This window comes from Cyprinus carpio, chromosome B23, assembly GCF_018340385.1.
Source record: "Cyprinus carpio isolate SPL01 chromosome B23, ASM1834038v1, whole genome shotgun sequence".
Taxonomy (NCBI): Eukaryota; Metazoa; Chordata; class Actinopteri; order Cypriniformes; family Cyprinidae; genus Cyprinus; species Cyprinus carpio.
In genome coordinates, this window is record NC_056619.1 from 1,372,706 (window position 1) to 1,393,452 (window position 20,747).

The window sequence follows — 20,747 nt, forward strand, 5'->3', positions numbered from 1 at the left end:
ATTACTCCGGGATATTGGTTTATTTGAACTCAGAGGGAGTGTCAGCCATGTTAAAAAAGTCTAACAGCTTAAGTCATTTGTGGATTAATGCTTATTGTTGACGCGAACCGTTTCAAACGATTCAGTTCGATTTGGTGAACTGGTTCAAGAAGATCCGGTTACATCGAATGATTCGTTCGCGAACCGGATATCACTAAACTGCAGTGCTCTGAACGCGCTCATAACAGACCCGGGAGAGAAGACAATGCTGAATAAAGTCGTAGTTTTTGATATTTTTGGACCAAAATGTATTTTCGATGCTTCAATAAATTCTAACGGACCCTCTGATGTCACATGGACTACTTTGATGATGTTTTTATTACCTATATGGACGTGGACAGTATACCGTACATACATTCTCAATGGAGGGACTGAAAGCTCTCGGACTAAATCTAAAATATCTTATACTGTGTTCCGAAGACGAACGGAGGTCTTACGGGTTTGGAACGACATGAGGGTGAGTCATTAATGACATAATTTTAATATTTGGGTGAACTATCCCTTTAAAGAAAACTAAGTACAACCCTAATTCTTGAAAAGTTGGGATGTTTTGTAAAATGATGAAATCTGTGTTTTGATAATTCTGTTTAACATTTATTTGACTGACAAAAGTACAAAGAAAAGATTTCTAAAGTTTTCACTGACCAACTTGAATGTATTTTGCATATATATATATATATATATATATTTTTTTTTTTTTAAGTCTGTAACACACTCCAAAAAAGTTGGCCAAATTAGTGAAAAGGTTACAGAACAACCAAATAAGCTGTTCTGAAAGTTCACAGCAAGCAAGTGAATTGGTAATAGGTCAAGGTATCATGTTTAGGTATAAAGGGGGCTTCTCAGTCTTTGCAAGCAAAGCTAGATCATGGCTCAAAATTTTTTTTATATTAATAAAAGAAAATTTAGTTGGCCAGTGAAAACATTGGATTTTTTTTCTTTGTACTTCAGTCAATTAAATAAAGGTTAAAGAGAACAAACAACATATTCTTGATTTTATGGCATTTCACAAAACTTTTCTGGAACTGGGGATGTAGAAAGATGGGGTACATATGCCCTCCTCATTTTCAGAATAGTTTCTATTTTAGTGTTGTCCTGATTTATATATTCGTTATAGTCAATTAAATTTCAAAACTTGCTTTTATTTTCCAGTGTGGTGTGCCAGCTAATAATAAGAAGAAATGTTTCTTAAGCAACAATCAGCATGATTTCTGAAAGATCATGTGACAATGAAAGCTGAAGCAGTGAAGCTTAGCATGAGAGGAAAACACATTTTAAAATATTTTCAAATAGAAAGCATTTTTCCCTCCAAATGGTAGATTTACTGTTTTTACTGTATTTTTTAAACTAACAAATGCAACTTAAAAAAAATAATCCATTAACAAATCTTACTGACCTTTTTTTTTAATGGTAGTGTTTATTATAGGTTAAATTTTATTTATAATGTATATTTTAAAAGCATGTATTTTAACCCAAATATAACAGCCCACATTAGCCCATACATCATTATATAAATTATATTAAATTACATATTTGATTTGACTGGACTTGAAACATCATTATCTGTCCTCTTCTTTCCTTCAGTGATTTTGCTTGTTAACAAGCTTAGACAAGCTCTTATAAATAATATCTGTAAATTTTGTGGCTCAGATAAGGTCCAGTGTGGTTTATTTCTTTGCTCTTGGCTGACATGTGGCATTGCTATGGCCTGCTTGTGGCCCAGATCTTGCAAACATCATGATCAAGTGCCATCATTCCACGCTACATGTGGGCCGGATCTGGGCCAACACTATGTTGCTATCTGGGTACGTTCATAATCCTGAGATACTTTTTTGACTGTTGACTTGATATTCTAGTTTTCATGACTTAAAATGTATTATATAAAAACAATGAGGCAATAATGATTGGTTAATTAATAATAATCATATGGTTTCATTGAATAACACTGTTAAAATTCATAATGTAGCTAAAACAAAATAAACAATTTCCATTATTACAAATGCCCTCAAAGGGCAGCAAAGGCCTGATAATTGCTGTTGTTACAGTTACAGGACGATCAAATCCTTGTTTCATATTGACCAAACATTTCATTTAAATTTCCACAATATTGTGATAGGAATGCTACACCTTCTTTAATTTCTTCAACAAAAACACGTGGACATCACAACCCTTACCAAAATTAACCATGCTTTTATTATAGTAAAACTGATTCATTTTATTTTGTGTGATTTCTGAATGCTTGAGACTATAAAATCAATCAGCCAATGGTATTAATACAATCATAGCCATAGGTTACTGTTACAATTGTAATTTATAAATAGTATTATTTAATTACAATTTATTTATTTACTTTTATATTTTATTAAAGTTCTATTTTAGCTCATTAAATCTCTCAAGATCTGATTAAACAACTCCTGAAACAGCTTTACCAGCTTCTCATTATTAGCCAGACTGACTTTATTTCTGTCAGACGTCTAGAGAAGCTCTTAATGAGAATTATCAGAGGTTTAGATGTTGTTTCATTTGAACACCTAAACCTCTGTAACTCTCAATAAGAGCTTCTCTAGACGTCTGACAGAAATAAAGTCAGTCTGGCTAATAACGAGAAGCTGATCAGATCTTGAGAGATTTAATGTCTTTTATTTTAGTTGATTTTATCTTCGTCTGTGGCTGAAGTCAGTTGTAGTTCTTGTGTTTATCTTTTCTTCAGTGGTTCTGCTTGTTAACAGCAGCTGTTCATCATTAATGGTCAATCATCACATAATTATCTTCTTAACTCCAGCACTGCTTCAATGCTACTTTAACACTCTGTAGTGTGGAAACACATGAACACTGAACAGTGTGGGCACTTTGCTGTGAACTATTACATAAAACTTACCTGACTGACGCATATGAATCACATTAAATTTATTGATTTCTCTTATGTTAAAACTATGTGATCTAAATGGATGGAAATTTGTTATGTAATTGAATTACATAAAATGTGAATTTAGACCGAAACATTTTTTTGAGTGCATGTGTGCAGCGATCCGGATAACGAACGTACACACCCACTACTGGAGCGGTGCTCGTTCTCGGTTAAATCGGTTTTCGGATCACCAGTACACTGAACCGAGAACCGTTTCTGTCAGACACGTCCGAATGAGAAAACCGATGAGCTGATGATGCTGCGCATGCGTGATAAAGCTTGAAGCTACCAAACAGATGCCTACTATGACTGACACAGCACGTCTGAGCCGAACTGGTTCTTTTGGACAACTGATTCTGTGATAATGTTATGAGCGCGGGTAAACCGAAGACTTGAATGAAAGGCAATCTGGCAAAACTTAACTTTATCTAATAACAAACACAACTCAATGGTATATTAAGTGGATTATGGTTTCTGTGCTGTTGACGACTAATTTATTTACTTTATATCTTCAAGACTTAAATCCTCGTATGCACATCACTGCCTGTTACTGTATTTGGGTGCTTAGTTGCAAAACTTAATTGTAAACTTTTCAGATCATGATTATGATGTTTTAACTGACTGAAGGTATGATTACTGACTGTATATATATTTGAATGTGTATTTTCAGGACGGTAGACTTGATATCATTACGTCATCGCAAATGACGTCTTACGTTAGGGCATAAAAGAACCGATTCAGTTGACACAAACTGTCCGAAAGAGCCGGTTCGCAGAAAAGAACCGGACTTCCCAGCACGACTCCAAAGATCCGCCGCATGCACAGCGTCAGTCATTTGCATAAAACACGCCCAGACCATCTCCATATAAGGGCTTTCCGCACTCGCTTTCGTCTCTGTCTCGTCACATATCACCCACGCGCTGTTACTCAGAGAAACCTCGCAGTCATAGCTCTTCCTACTGTTTCACTCTATATGATTAAATCATTTTAAGATGAAATTAATTTTTTTTTCGTAATTATTTATAATATATAACTATTATCCTAAAATGAAACACACACACATACGTTGTTTGTTTTAAAAGGGCTGTATTAACCATTGGGCTCGGTGGGGCTGAAGCCCTGGGGCCCGAGCAAAGAGGGGGCCCGTGATTGGCTGTGGAGTAGATTAACTGGAGCGCCGATCGTCAAAGACACCACGCCCCCACTTATTATCGTGGTTATTTAGTTGAGCTTTTCAGTAAATTACCTTTTGAGATTGAAGTGTAAAAGTCTGAATTTGGTTGACCAATCAAATGCATTTATTCTGACTTTTGAACATTATGTGCACATATCTGTCAGGTGATCACTGCCCAGTATGTCTGCATTCACCTCTATTCACATCGTTCTAGAATATTATGGAAATGGTTGCACAAAGAACAATATTCAATAAGTAAAAATGTCAGCAATTCTGAGAGAGAGGTGTCACGATTATGACAAAAATCATAATTGTTGATTATTCCCTTGAAATTGAAATTGTGGTTATTAATTACAATTATCACAATTTACACTGAATGATGTTTATACCATTGTTTGATGCAACTGCATGCCGTATTTTTATATGAAAATAAACAAACTGAAAAACTTTTAGTGCTTTTCTATAGCATTAAGCCTCAAATGTCAAATATATATATCGGATTGGTTTCTTCCATTTTTTTCCGAAGATGAAGGAAGGTCTTACGGGTTAGAAATGACATGAGGGTGAGTAATTAATAACAGAATTTTCATTTTTGGTGAACTATCCCCTTTAATGCGTACGCATGCTTAGTGACTCAGACCCATTGTCACAGTTCATTATGGAAGGCCATCTGGATTTCACCAAACACATATTCATTGGCAGACAACGTGAAGGAAGTAACCTTTAAGATTTTACACAGATACTACTCAGTAAACCATGTTCTTGTTAAATTTAGAAAGGATATTGGTTTGAGCTGTTCTTTGTGTAATAGGATGAATAAACTTTCAGTTGTTGGCACTGCTGTCATGGAAGCAAATTCCTGAAAGATTTGTGTAGATTTATCATTCATAATATTGACCCCACAAAGTATACCCTGCCCAACATTATAAAATAAAATTTTTCCATTCTTTCTCAACTGATTGACTGTTCACTTAAAATGAACACTCATCAAGACAAGTATTTTAACACCATTGTGTGCATTTGACCGTACAAGATGCATCCAAGTCTCCTATTTATCTGCAACATTTATATTAAATATAAGAAATTCCTGCTAATGGGCTGATGGTTGGCATGCTGCATTGTCAAAATAAATACCAATAATAATAATAATAATAATAATAATAATAAATAACAGATAAAAAAGGAAAAATAGAGTATCTAAACGAGGCATGGAGCATCAGACCAACTGCAAAAATGACTAAACGCATCTGGAGATGGTTTTAAGCAAAACAGTTGAAAACCCATAAATAAAATGAGTTGTAATGTGGCATAATTGTTTTTTACTTCTGACCAATAGGTGGCGCTGTTACCAAATTGATGAATTGATGATCGGCACGAAGTGTATTTTTACTAGTTTCAGCCCGACACAGTTATCATTTTCACGTCCTGCGCCACATTGTTAAAATAGCAAATGCATTTGCACCCATGGGTGTGCTGGTCTGAAAACCAGGTGTGTTCAGGTGCTCTGTTGGCGCGTTGCTTAAAGGGAATGGGAGATGAGACTCTGATTGGTTTAGTGCACGTTATGCCCAAAACACACCAATTACTCATTACAAGAATAGGGACAACCCGTTTAGACCATGCGCTGGGTGCGCCGACCGTTTTTCCCGTTGTTAAACTAGCAAAAGTGGATTTGGACACACCCTAAGTGCACCTGCATCGTGCGCTTTAGACCTTGTGCTTAGATCTTTAAAATAGGGCCCATAAAGTTTGTCAGTATGCCAAAGCTTTGCTGAGAAACAGCCTCAGACAGAGTTTGTCAATTTACTGATGCAGTAAATAAAGTCTGAAATCAAAACTTTTTTTCCATATTTCAAAAGTAAAATTTGGAGAAAATCGGACCAATGTATGAGAGGAATTCGAAAAAGTAGGTTTTCAGAAGAATTCAAAAGTGGCAGGAAAATTGTCATGATGGAAAACTAACAATCACATACATGTAGGTGCATGGCCTTTAACAAAAGTGTTGTTTTATTTATTTACATTTGATCAACTTTTTTCTCAGAACATGGCATAACAGGGCCAGGGCTGCCATACCTCACTGAAGCATGTCTGGAGAAGATGGGCATTTTGTAAGTTACTTCATTACAGTAATTAGGGCTGCACGATTAATCGAATGCGATTGTCGTGTGCATTTTGTTAGTAAAGCCAGTTCTGTAATCAGCAGTAAATCATCATCAGGTGCTTTCAGATGGAGCAGCATTTACTACACAGAGCCTTAGTTTACTGACAAGTTACGCAAAAAAATCGCAGACAATATTATTGCGTGATTATGAAATCTGTTAAACGGCTCTGTGTAGTAATTGCTGCTCCACCTGAAAGCAGGTGAAGATACCAAAATTCAAATTTATTCAAAACTCACTTCATAACGTCAGTCGAATGTTTGAAGTAAATCCTTCTGTGAGATGATGTGGCTTCTTACACAGAATAAGGCACGCAACGTGTATCATAGTATTCTAAGCAGTGATAAAGGCATTGCATTATAAATATACTTTATTTTAATGAAAATTATAATAATAACTCAGATAAACCATATATTGTCATAACCGTGTGTTTATTAGTCATGTTGAATCAATAAAAGCAGTTAAATCTTCTGTTTATCCAGCTACCGCTATAGGCATTTCCTGAGTTTCTTCTGCAGGGTGTATTTGGAGTTTCTCAGGCCTTCAGATGGAGATTTACTCACAGAGCTGTGCTTCACTGAAAGATATGCATGACAATCACAGCTTGTCTAATCGTGATTTCGATCCCATTTCGATTTATCGTGCAGGCCTAACAGTAATTAAAAAAAACAAGACTGAGCACAGTTTATTTCCCAGTGTATGTTTGCAGTTGAGCTGTAATGGCACTAACTCTGCGTTTGCTCACTCAGGCCTCTGGAGTCACGCCTGCAGATCCTGCACTGCCTTCGGAAGCTCTGGCAGGTCTCAGATGAGTCCATGAAGGTACAGCGACGCTGTCCAGGTGCATGTGTCTCTAATGCTGGCCGCAGACCTCCCAGACCTGGTGTGTTTGTGTGCAGGTGTTCAACGACCCCATCCACGGCCACATCGAGCTGCACCCACTGCTGCTGAGTTTCATAGACACGCCTCAGTTCCAGAGGCTGCGCCAGATCAAGCAGCTGGGAGGAGTCTACCTGGTGTTCCCCGGCGCGTCCCACAACCGCTTCGAGCACTCCATCGGGTGCGTGTGCATGCGCCAGGACACAGCACTTACACAATGCTTGCACACAGAATCACATTCAGCACAGGAGACAGCACATCCATGAATCAGGGCCCTATGAAATTCGTTTTATGTTTTCCCAAATTCCATTTTTTTTCCTTTTAATTTTTCTAGACTCTGTTTTAACAGTTAAATAAAAAAAAATTTAATCAGAAATTGTCTAATTAATTGAAATCATGAAATTTAACAGCAACTAATTAATGTTTACCAAAAGTGACATTTACTTTTTTAATTCAGTTTTATTTTGAACAAATTCTGTTTTCCATTTTCCATTTTAATGGTTTCGATTAATTTTCTCTGATTAACTGATTTTATTAAAATATGTATTTTATATATATATATATATATAAATAAATATAATATAATTTTTTTTTTATTTTTTAATTTCATAAATACTGTGTGTATTTACATTTTTCTGATAAATAAATTCTGGTAAATGTTCCTTATAAAATAATATTTTAATAATAATAATTTAATAACTATCATTACGCCTACATTAAGCAATATATTTCTGTCACAGTTTCTTATAATTAAAACAAACTTTTATTTTGTGGGTTGCTGTGAAGACCTTTAAGTTTCTGTTTGTATGTGATATGACCATCGTTTTTCTCAAAAGAAATGGTCAAATGCTCATAAAGTGACTCACAGAGCAGTTCTAAGTATTCATTTTATGTGTTAATGTTAGGGTGACTATATGGGCCATTTTTACGGGACAAGTCCTTGCCAGAATTTCTAAATTGCCTAAAATATCCAGGTTTTGGCTTTTCGCACTGTGCAGATTTTTCGTTGTATGACATTCATGAGATCAGAGCAGAAGGCTCATTATGCTTTCGAATCCCTCTCTTTCAGTAATTTGGTGTTATAAAACGATCGGCGCAGCGACACTTTAAGTCAAATGAATGAGCAAACAAACACACCTAACTTGCATCGCTTGGAACGTTCTCTGTAGATCTCATCTTTTCTCGCACCATGATTGATCGGTTATGTACGATGCCTGCATATTACTGGTCAAACTACTTGAAAGTTTTAGCCAATTAAAAAATCCTTGCCAGAAAGTGTCTCATATAACTAGCACATATGTTAATGTACCCTAGTTAATGTACTCGTATACTGAGGCAGACGAGGCTGAAAACACAGCTTCAGTGTGTGTGTAGTAAACAAAACTGCATGTCTGTTTGTGTTTGTGTTTGTGTTTGTGTGGTGCAGGGTGGGATATCTGGCCGGATGTCTGGTCCAGGCTCTCAATGAAAGACAGCCGGAGCTCCTCATAACGAAGCAGGATGTGCTGTGTGTGCAGATTGCAGGCCTGTGCCATGACTTGGGTGAGTGACGCTCGTGTTCAGAAACGTGAGAGAGCTTGGTTTCTTCGCTAGGTTTCCTCCCTTACAGCAGAACAAATTCAGATTTACATGCGTCACATCTCTGATCCGAGAAGAGAAGCTGTGAGTCACAGCACATCCACACTGCAAGTGACTCATGCTCATTACAATCAAATTATGAAATGATTAATTTAAAAGAACATTTTAACCCTCTGGGGTCTGAGGGTGTTTTGGGGTCCTGGAGAAGTTTTGACATGCCCTTACATTTGTGTTATCTTAAAATATAAATGGCTAAAGTCTGATAACACTGTATTCAGCACAAACTGGGCTACAATAATATGTGAGCAGCATAAAAGTACATGTTTTTTACCGTAACCGTAAAAAATTCTTAATTTATTCTTGGGCTCTCATTTCACTGTCACTTACCCCTTTTTCTGCTCATCCCTTACCCAACTCCATCATTCAATGCCTTCAGGCGCCTTGAAAACACTAAACAAATAAAGCAAAGGCCATGGAAAAACATTCAGAGGTAACAGGTCATTAAAATTATTCTTCAATTGGGGAACGGGACAAGGCATCTGCTATGACATTATCCCGCCCACGAACATGACAAATGTCTAAACTGTAAGGTTGTAGTAACAATGCCTAACGTATAAGTCGTTGGTTAGGGCTTCGTAATAATTGCAAAAATGTAAGTGGATTATGATCCGAAAAAACTACCACTGGAATTGAGCCGCTGCACACATACATGTCAAAGTGTTGTAATGCCACACCAAAGCTGATCGTTGAATAATTCAACTGTTAAGAGTTAAATTTCTTAGAAAAAAGCTAACTGGTCTGTCGACTCCATTATCATCTTTTTGCAGTAATACAGCTCCAGCCTCGACTCGCATCAACCTGAATTTGGAACAGTTGATCCCAACGAGGGGCGGCCAACACAGGTGCCGTACTCAACAGAAGATTTGCATTTTCAAACGCACGCTGACAATTTGAAGACCATTCAAATTTGTTTTTAGCCTTCAATAAATCAATAAGCGGGGCAACTACCTTTGAAAAATTTGCACAGAAACTGCGATAATATCCGATCATCTCTAGAAATCTCATAAGCTCATTTTTAGTAGCAGGAACGGGGAAACTATCAACAGCTCGCACCTTCGCCCGTACTGAACGCACCTCTCCCTGACCCACTACTTTTACCAAATAAGTTACACTATCTTCTGCAAATTCACACCTCGCAAAATTGATAGCTAACTTGGCTTCTACAAGGTGAGTAAATAAAGCAAGCAACTGACAATGCTGTTCATCCCATGTCTGACTATACACTACAGCATCATCTAAATACATGCCACGCCCTTCCAGCCCTGAGACCACTCGATTCATCAGGCGCTGGAAGGTAGCCGGAGCATTTCACAAACTGAAAGTCATTACGCTGTAAGAGTATAGCCCAGATGGAGTAATAAAAGCAGAAAATTCTAGTGCACGGGGACTTAAGGGAACTTGATAATACCCCTTTAAAAGATCAATCTTGGTTACAACCCTCTCTTAACCCATGGAATCTATGCAGTCTTCCATCCGTGGCAGCAGAAAAGAGTTGGGCTCGGTAATGCTGTTTAATTTTCTGTAATCAGTGCAAAACCTATACGTCCTTTCTGGCTTCGCAACTAGGATGCATGGTGATGCCCAACTTGAATAAGATGGCTTCGCAAATCCAGTATTTAACAGATACTTAACCTCAGCTTCCAAAAATTCCTGCTTTTCAAGGGAAACATGATTAGGCCTCTGTTGATTGGGCAAAGAATTATCAACATCGATATCATGAAATATTAGGTCAGTGCACGAGGGAGTATCTGAAAAGAGTGATGGGAACTCAGTTATCAAATCAATCAGCTGCTGATGGTTTTCTTTTGACAAATGTTCCTACATAACTTCCAATTTAGTCAGTTGCTCCAAAGTCGAGGCTGAATAAGACAATCAGGTTGAACTCTCTTTCCTTCAGTAGAATCTGTAGCTATACTCACAGAAGGATTACTTATCTCTGTAACTAACGCCACAGGCTTGATTTTAGCAACAGGGACAGTATTTTCATGTGCATGACAAAAATAAGGATTTAACAAATTCACGCGACAAAGTTGGGTAGATTTCCTCCCATCCAGGGTTGAAACAACATAAAAAAATTTTCGATACCTGTTTGATAACACTGTATGGTCCAGAAAATCTTGCTAAGAAAGACGAACCGGTAACAGGTAACAAAATAAAAACTTGATCTGCGGGACTAAATTTGCGGAGCTCAGACCGACCATTGAATCAGGTCTTCATTTTCAGTTGTGCTTTACCTAGGTTTTCACAGGCTAGTTTACCTGTCAAATATAATCAAATTTGGATGCCATTTACATAGTCCAAGAGATTTACTGGCGTTTCAGTCTCAGTAACATCATTCATCAAAAGTGCCAGTGGACCTTTTACTTTGTGACCAAACACCAAATCGTTAGGCCCCAGACTCTCCTGAACAACTTCGCACTCGGCTATCATCATCCATGGGAGTCCCTCTTCCCAATCCTTATTTAGTTCATTACAGTATGCTCTCAACAACTGCTTCAACACTTGGTGAAAACATCTGAGAGCTTCCTGGCTCTCAGGATGATATGCACTACTTTTATGATGGTTCACATGCAGTTGTTGCAATACCTGAGCAAACATGCGGGACATGAAATTGGTTCCTCTGTCAGTTTGGAATACCAAACACTGAAATAAACTGAGACAGAGCAGATTGTGTGTGCCGATCTCAGGCCTGTGCCATGACTTGGGTGAGTGACGCTCGTGTTCAGAAACGTGAGAGAGCTTGGTTTCTTCGCTAGGTTTCCTCCCTTACAGCAGAACAAATTCAGATTTACATGCGTCACATCTCTGATCCGAGAAGAGAAGCTGTGAGTCACAGCACATCCACACTGCAAGTGACTCATGCTCATTACAATCAAATTATGAAATGATTAATTTAAAAGAACATTTTAACCCTCTGGGGTCTGAGGGTGTTTTGGGGTCCTTTGACATGCCCTTACATTTGTGTTTTTGTCAGTATCTTAAAATATAAATGGCTAAAATCTGATAACACTTTATTCAGCACAAACTGGGCTACAATAATATGTGAGCAGCATAAAAGTACATGTTTGTGTTTTTGAGAAAAAAATGTTTATGCGTGGTTAGTGAAAAACTAAATTTATTAAGTCACTGAAATAAGGCCATAAAACAAATACAGAATATTTGTCCACAAGACTTTTGAGAACTGGACATGGTAGACTAGAGTTTTTGCTACAAAATGATGTGAAAATGATCATGTTCACTCATTCACAGGAAACAATATATTGATTTAACTTTTGTAAGACATGTTTTGTGATAGAATGCGAGTATGCTAGGGAGTGACAATGGCCATGAATATTGTTAAAAACATTTGGCTTTAATTGAAGCAACACTACCAAAAAGGGAGGCCAAACATAAGAGTAAACTTTACGTAAACTTTTAATAAAAATTAATGAAATAATAATACAAAAATATAAGATATAAAGAAAAACAATCCAGGGCTGAAAAGGAAAGGATGAACACCTGCAGTCAAACTGTTCCAGACTGCCACTCTGAAGGAGGCCAGATCACGGAACAACTCCACCTAGTGGATAAATACAAAATACCTTAGGCCATAACCCCCCCCCCACACACACTCATAAAACAGAGGCCCTGTAACACTAATTCTGAAACACACAAGTCAAAATAACATCAATAATAATGATAACAGAAACTATGAAATTTGACATCAAAATAATAAAAAAAATATTCTTGGGCTCTCATTTCATTGTCACTTACCCCTGTTTCTGCTCATCCCTTACCCAACTCCATTGTTCAGTGCCTTTAGGCACCTTGAAAACACTAAACAAATAAAGCAAAGGCCATGGGAAAACATTCAGAGGTAACAGGTAATTGAAATCATTCTTTATTTGGGGAACAGGAGAAGTCATCTTCCATGACATTTTCCCACCCACGAACATGATGAATGTCAAAACTGTAAGGTTATAGTAACAACGCCTAACATATAAGTCGTTGGTTAGGGCTTTGTTACGATTGCAAAAATGTAAACGGATTATGATCCGAAAAAAACTACCACCGTAATTGAACCGCTGCACACATACATATCAAAGTGTTGTAATGCCCACTGGTTGTTGCCAGTTGTTGACCTACGAAACACTCAAGCAAGTAGCATACTGGCCTGGCATGCAGCAAGATGTGGCGGAGTACATAAAAGGATGCCTGGTGTGTTGCCAGTTCCAACCGGCAAATTCAAACCACCGAGCTCCAGTGCAACTGAAAGGAATGACCTTCCCATGGTCGGACCTCCAAATAGATTGGGTAGGACCCCTACCACAGTCAACACGGGGTAACAAATAATTCCTCAACATGGTTTGCGAATTCACAAAGTGGGTAGAGTGTCTCCCAGCTCCCAATGGTACAGTGGAAACGACAGCCTGCCTTTTGATGAACCACATCTTCTCAAAGTTCGGACTACGTTTAAAGGTCAACTCTGACCGAGGAACCCACTTCACAGTCGAAGTCATGCAGGAAGTGTGGAAACTCCTGGGTATACAGGCCAAGCTCCATATAAGCCATCACCCAATTTCCTCAGGTCAAGTGGAACAAGTCAACAGGACAGTGGTCAGCATGTTAAAGAAGTATGTGTCTGCCAGTCAAAAGGATTGGGATATTAAGCTTCCTCTGGTACTGATGGCCGTCAGGGCCACCCCTCACCAGTCTACCGGTGTACCCCCGTTCGAGATGATGACAGGGCAACAAATGACACTACCGGTACACCTGCTGTACCAACCTGGTGACCTGAACCTCTTCAGCACCTATACCACTCACAATTACCTGGAAGAGTTGCATCAACACCTGAGAACAACTTTTGCCTTTGTGCAACAACAACTCCAAAGAAGTACGGAAGGTCGAAAAGCTTACTACCACCAAAAGGCCTCTCACCAGGAGCTCAATATTGGAGACAAAGTGTGGTACTACAGCTTCGCCCAAACAAGGCAGAACGCTCCCCATTGCCCTTGCTGTCTAACCTCATTCAGTGTCCTTGTGTCTCTTTGTGTTTTCCCTTTTTTCTCTCTCTCTATGTTTTCCTTTCCCTTCTAGTCCCCTCACCAGGGAACTCCCTTAACTCAACTTTAAATCCAGGTCCTGAAATTAGGATTGACTCCTTTCACCAAAAATTGTCGTAAATCATTGTGAAAATCCGTCATCAACCAAACTGAGGCAACCCAAGCCAAAGTCGTTGGAAACCGATGGATAGTCAATACCCCAGCGTGTACAGCTACCATCACCAAAGATCGACACTACATTGACCCAAGGGGGATGTGTAGGATCTCTGTGAACAGACACGAATAAACCCTAAAAGCTCTACATTTCAGAGACAACTAAAAGTTCTACTACTCAGCCAGTTGCTCATAAAATTGAACAAGGGGTAACCAAGGTGCCCAGCTGTTTTGAGCAGTTCCTGTCCCAATCTCAAGAGACGGCAAAAGCAGTGATAAGACGTAATCCAATCAAAAGAAGAAAAACCCCTTTTGATTAGAACCATGTCAGCAAATGGGTGATTGTCCCCTGCTGACCCGACTTCATGTTTCACAGGAAGAGAAACATTTATAAAATTTAACTCAGGCAACATATGGAAGGATCTAAGAAAAAACAAAAAAAATTAACTCAAGCAACAGATGGCCCATTAAATTAATAAGCTGATAAACACAAACGGACTGATGTTCCCCCGGCTTGGCGACTCACAGGATCACCCAGCATGACTTTCTTAACCTCGGGACTATCCCCACTTTTCCCTTTCCTTTCTCTACATTCCAGAAAAATGTGTGCTTCTCCTTTGTACAGACAAAGGAACATAGAACTTAAACAGACAATTTTGAAAGACAATCATTTAAAATTATGAATGGTGCAACTATATTCACAAATAAAAATTTTTATGTTTTATGTATGCTTGATGTGTTTCATGTAATCGGTGCAAGTTTAATCAATGTTTTATAACCCTTTTTAACTAGATAAGATTATTATGTATGCAAACCACCCTGATATTTGAGCTTGAATGAAAGCTTATTTTATATGCAAGACTTTGAAATGAATGAAAAGCTGTTATTTTGACCAGTGTGTGTTGTACAACACTTTATAGAAATTATTAACAAAACCCCCCATATGATAAATTGAACAAATTTATGCACGGAAAAGGAACCGTAAAGGGCGTGGCCACACCTTGCCACAAACCTATTGGAAGATCACATCGTGGGACAGACTTATTCAGCTCACTCAAAAACCCAATGTCCAAACAAATTCTTTGCTCTTTCGCTCTAGCGCTCTCGCACTCTTTTGCCCTTGTGTTGTGCAATCCAAATTGCGCTTACATGCTGCACCATCAAGCGATTGGGTCATTCAAAAGCTCCAAATACTCCTTTGAAACTTTGTGACTGCCAGAATCTTTAAAGTCTAAAGCCAAGCAGAGAAACTCTCAGAAGAACTTCAAGGCAAGCATCACTCTCCGTAAACCAAGGCAACCGACTTCTGAAAGCTCCAACGTCACAAGGCAAACCTCCATTCAACCACGAGGGCTCTCCCAAAAGACGTCATCCAAACGACAGATCTGCAACCAGTCAGAGGCGCCGGGATTCCCTCAGACGAGCCAGCGAGCAAAACCCCAAATCCTCTCAGAGCAAACGCAAGTAAACGAACAAAGCTTTATCTCATGCTGAACCGGTGCGAATTGATCTTAAGCAAAGATATGCCAAATTTCTGGTTTTGTGAATTTTTTTTTTTTTTTTTGGTGCGATCTAAGAACGAATAACTTAAGTTACTAGACTTTGGGACTCCTCAGAACTCCGTTAACTGTCATCTTCAGAATTGTGTGTGTGTGTGTGTGTGTGTGTGTGTTTTCATTAGTTCTAGTTCCATTTAATCTATAGAGTAGCTCAAATAAATTCGTTTCATTATAAGATTCATTGTCTTGGGTTGTGTATTTAAAGTTAAACTTTGCCCAGATCTGGCTACCTAGCTCGTAGCTTATAAATTATCACAAGCATGTATTGGCCTGTGGCCAGTGAATAATACAAATATTCAAAATATTAAGGTATACTGATGTTAATGTCTCGCTGGACAAACAGTTAATAAAGTATAAACTAATCAAATTTGGAATCAGTTCAATCAGGTTGATTTTGAATCTTCAGATTCGAGTTTCCCCAGAAAATGTGAGCTAAAATAAGAGAATTCCTTACAATGTTATAAAACATAAAGCAAACATCCTGGCTTTGTGAGGCCTTTAGAAAATGAAATGACACATATTTCAAAATGTTTTGCTTGATTTCATACATGTAGTCAGGAATAATAGTTTGGGAAAAGTCTAACTAGTAAAATGTGTATGTTATGTCACAACACAATAACAACAGATGCAAGTAATCTCAGGCTATTCATCAGAACGATATTCTCCACTGGGTTTTCTGAGGTAAATTCTGGATTATTCCTCTCACCGCGTCTTCTTCCAGAAACAAACAAAAAGTAGCCAGGATGAGCTCTTCGCATTTGTTTACAGATGATGTGGATGTTTACATGCACGCGTCTGACGTGGATGTTTACAATCTGAAAATCACGATCCGCTCGTGGGCATGATCACATTAGAGATAATGAGTTGAGATAGGAAAACTGGACATCGCGTTGGTTTCATACGGATTAATTTAACAGGGAATATTTGTTTTGGACATGATTTACTTTATTTAAAAGACATTTAAAATACATAATTAGACATTTTAAGCTTTCTATACATATATTTCTTATGTCTTTGAGGCATGTATTCGTAGAGATTCATGTTGTTTTATTTATGTGTCTGTAAAGAGAGATGACCGAGACGGCAGAGAGTGCACCCTGTTTATTTTCTTTATTTTACAAAAGCAGATTGGTTTGTTGTTATTATGACTATGCACAAATAAAAATATACCCTTTGCGGTTTCAAACGATACCTTATTCTAATCTGTACGGTCAAAAAATGGCAAAGTATTTTTAGTTATTTATGCGGTCACCAGTGCGGGCTTCAACCCCGGGGGGTTAATCATCAGGATACTTTGACATTTGATGACTGACTTCTGGCCTTCCTTCCAAACAGACTTCTCACACCATCTCATGTTCTTTTTCAGGTTCAAATGGGTGGATCAGATTTTTCCAAGTTATAACTGCTAATGGCTTTAATGGGTTTGCATCTTCATTCCTTGATGGTCTCTTGTCTTTTGTTTAGGTCACGGCCCGTTTTCTCACATGTTTGATGGCATGTTCATCCCTAAAGTTCGACCTGGTGAGAAATGGAAGGTATGTGAGGGAAAACCATCAGCAGTGTAAAGCCTCGTACACACCAGGATGATTATTGTGCACGCTTATCACCAACTTTTTTCGACGTGTCTTTTGTGTTCATACACAATCGATTTTCGCTGGCAATGAGCCGAGTGAATGTGCAGATTCACTCCCTGGCATTAGATGGCACTTAATGAAAAACAGAAATACCCGGTACACACTGAATCCTATTTGATCTGCAATTCCTCTTCATATCAACTCCCCCTTATCGAGATTTTTTGTAGTCGCTGTCGCGTTTGCCATAAAGCCCTTTGTGTTCAGACACCAATGAGACCAGCAGCTCTACATTCATCTTGCCTCGATGCTTTTTTGGTCTACTTACTTCCTCTGCGTCGTTAGGTATCAAGTGTGCTCGGCAAGACCGTTTTGTGCTTGAGCGCCACCAAGCTGTGTTTTACTGTAACTTCAGCAGCTCCAGGCACGTGAATAAAAGTGGCAATCTCATTGGTCGGCCAGTTTTTAACGGCGTGCATCAAACCAAAAAAAATGAGCCAGAGGCGTTTTTTTAAAAAATGACGCTTTTATTGACGTGTGATATTCATCCCGGTGTGAACAAGCTTTAAGACCATGAATGTGATCGGGCTGTCTTCTAAGCAGCTTGACTGTGTTCCTCTAGTTGTGTGCACAGTTCTTGATCCTCAGGGGTCTTAGAGCTGACCTTGTGTGGAGTTAGCTTTGAGCCAGATGTTGTAATGACTTCTGCTGGTGTTCCCCGCAGCACGAGATCGCCTCGGTTCAGATGTTTGACCACATGGTGAAGGTCAACGGTCTGGAGGAGGTCATGGTGCGCCACGGGCTGACTCTTCCTGACGACCTGAATTTCATTAAGGAGCAGATCACTGGGCCGCTGAATAACTCATCGGTGTGTCACTGTTATCAGATGCTGCCGTGTGTACGTTACAACAAAGCATGGCTTGACATCAACATCACACTCTCGTTTTTGCAGAGCTTTGATGTTGTTGTTTAAAAAAACAATATTGTGGCTATAACTTTGATACAATATCAGTGTAATTTGATAACTTTCCCAATCCACTATTTCCATTAAAAGTATATTAACTAGGGCTGGGCAAAAAATAGATTTTTTCATTAATCGTTTTTTAAAATGATGTCGATTCAATATCGATTCTCAAAAGCCGTGAATCGCTTTTTTTTTTTTTTTTTTTTCTCAGTATTTATTCCACCAAACATTTAACACAAGATCTGATTAGTGTGAATCTTATCATTAGTCTTCTCCACTAGATGTCACTGTCTTATTTACCTTGTTCGATTTTACATCGGAAAGCCTGTCATTCATTCAGTGCTTATCATGGCAGAGATAATGCTGACAAGAACCAAGAACAAAGCAATATGTGTGATATGCAATGCTCAGGTGAAATGCTATAGTAATATTACAAATCTGCAGAAGCATTTGACATCAATGAATGAATGGCAGATGGCGTGACACTGTTTTTTTTGTTTACTAAATGTGCTAAATTGATGACGCTCGCTGTGTTTTCAGTGTCTGTCTTCTCACTAAATGACAATAAAACACTCGAATATCATCTCCAGCTGCTCTGACAGTCACTTCATTAGCATTTTACCATTTAATTTGAGAAAATTGCCGTCACAGCAGCTACAAGTTCATCACGGCAACCCGTCAAAATATACATTTGGTTTAATGTGAAGAAACTGTGGCAGAAATAGGCTATATTACTATTGTGCAGTTTTAAGACTCAATGTGACAACAATACTACTCCTACCAAATATTAATAAAACTTTATTTTTAAAGGAATAATCAATTTCAATTTCTGTCACAGTTCTGTTGTTTTCTTTTTAAATTTAAGTGAACTGTTAAAATTGCTGTGCTGCACTTTGCCAAAAATAAAAGGGTTTAATTTTCATTTGATTAGGATAAATTAAATGAATGTTTTATGCCTACATTTGATTACTAGAAAAATTAAGAAAAACATTTTATAGGGCCCCATTGTTGTTTAAAAAATAGCACCCTATACAAAAAAACTGTACAGCTTAAAAATGGACATGCAAGTAGCGGCATAGTAAACCTGAGAGTGCTGTAGTCCCAGCCTGCTGAAGCCATGGGTCAAGTCACCATTAATTATTCATTGAGTCCTGGCTTCAGAAATCATGGCAGCTGTGTGCATGATGTTAGTCTTTCCTGAAAGGTTCCCAAGCAGTGTGTTAATGAGTCTGTTAATGGATGTCTGTCATCGACTCAAAGCATTATTCTTCTAACCCTTCAGTGGCCATATAAGGGCAGGCCGATGGAGAAATCGTTCCTGTATGAGATAGTAGCAAACAAAAGAAACGGTATCGATGTGGATAAGTGGGACTACTTCGCTAGGTGAGATGCAGTTTGCACTGAACTAATGATGATGTTTGCAGCATTCATCTGACTGAAGATGTTTGTTTGGACAGGGATTGTTATCACCTCGGCATTCAGAACAACTTCGACTACCGGCGATTCCTAAAGTTTGCGCGAGTGTGTGAAGTGAGAGGAAAGAAACACATCTGCACCAGAGACAAGGTACATTGAGCAGTTGTTACACTGACTCTGTGTATATTCATGGATTTAGTTTATTGACCCAATTCAGTGCAGAATATCATGGCTTCTCCAGAGGATATTTTCTGTGTCTGTCACCTGATGGAGCACTGGTTGCTTGCTGCTGTCACCTGTGACTTGCTTAGCTGGCCTTTATAAGACGTTTAATATTCAGTAACAATATCAGCAGTGCTGACACTATCGTGTGAGAATAAAACCTGAACTGAATTGAGCCTGTTGTCTTTTTAGAGCTGCTTGAAGCTGAATTTGTATTGACAGACATTAAAACGTATTCGATGTTGCTCATGACAAGCTGTGATTTCTTGATTCACCTGTAGTATTTTATCTATTTTGTTTTTTAGTTTTTTGAGGAGGTGTGATCAGGGTCAGAAGTGTTTCTGTATCAGTCAGAATTTCGAAGCAGTATAAAAGCCGTTCTGATTTTTTATTTTGATTGTTTTTCTGTTGGCAGGAAGTTGGCAATCTCTATGACTTGTTCTACACTCGTAACTGCCTCCATCGCCGGGCGTATCAGCACAAAGTGGGCAACATCATCGAGACCATGTGTGTATTAGCCTCATTTAACCACACACTGTCATGTTTGTAGCTTCGGTGTGATTGAAGTGTTTTGTTGTGGTTGTTTCGTAACAGGATAACGGAGGCTTTTGTAAAGGCTGATCCTCATATTCAGATCCAGGGCTCTTCTGGGAGGATCTTCACCATCTCTTCAGCTATAGATGACATGGAGGCCTACACCAAACTCACAGGTGCCTCACCTTCCCGTGTTACATGACTTCTAACATTCTATTCTAATTCTGTTTTAGCTACTTGTTTTCTTTTGTAATTAAAAAAAAAAAAAAAAGAAAAAGAAAGAACTTGACCTTCTAACACTTAGCACTCTCTGTTTTATTTCTATTCTAACTACTTGTTTTCTTAAAAAACAGCCTCTATCTCTAGTATTCTCTGTTCTTTTCCTATTCCATCTACTTGTCTCTAAAGGGACTTTTCTTTTTCCCTATTATTTTTCTATTCAATCCGCTTTTCTTTTTATTTATTATTAAAAAAAAAACTTTCTATACT

General features: G+C 38.3%; 1 protein-coding gene across 1 annotated transcript in view; it reads left to right on the plus strand.

The window, feature by feature from the left end:
- samhd1 (SAM domain and HD domain 1) overlaps positions 1-20,747 on the plus strand; it is a 33,048-nt gene that overhangs the window by 2,422 nt on the left and 9,879 nt on the right. Inside the window, exons 2-11 of the mRNA XM_042750653.1 lie at positions 6,163-6,229; positions 7,030-7,102; positions 7,180-7,340; positions 8,586-8,701; positions 17,016-17,086; positions 17,847-17,990; positions 19,369-19,469; positions 19,544-19,652; positions 20,140-20,231; positions 20,319-20,434. Coding sequence (XP_042606587.1) covers positions 6,163-6,229; positions 7,030-7,102; positions 7,180-7,340; positions 8,586-8,701; positions 17,016-17,086; positions 17,847-17,990; positions 19,369-19,469; positions 19,544-19,652; positions 20,140-20,231; positions 20,319-20,434 — 1,050 coding nt within the window. The remainder of the gene's footprint in view (positions 1-6,162; positions 6,230-7,029; positions 7,103-7,179; positions 7,341-8,585; positions 8,702-17,015; positions 17,087-17,846; positions 17,991-19,368; positions 19,470-19,543; positions 19,653-20,139; positions 20,232-20,318; positions 20,435-20,747) is intronic.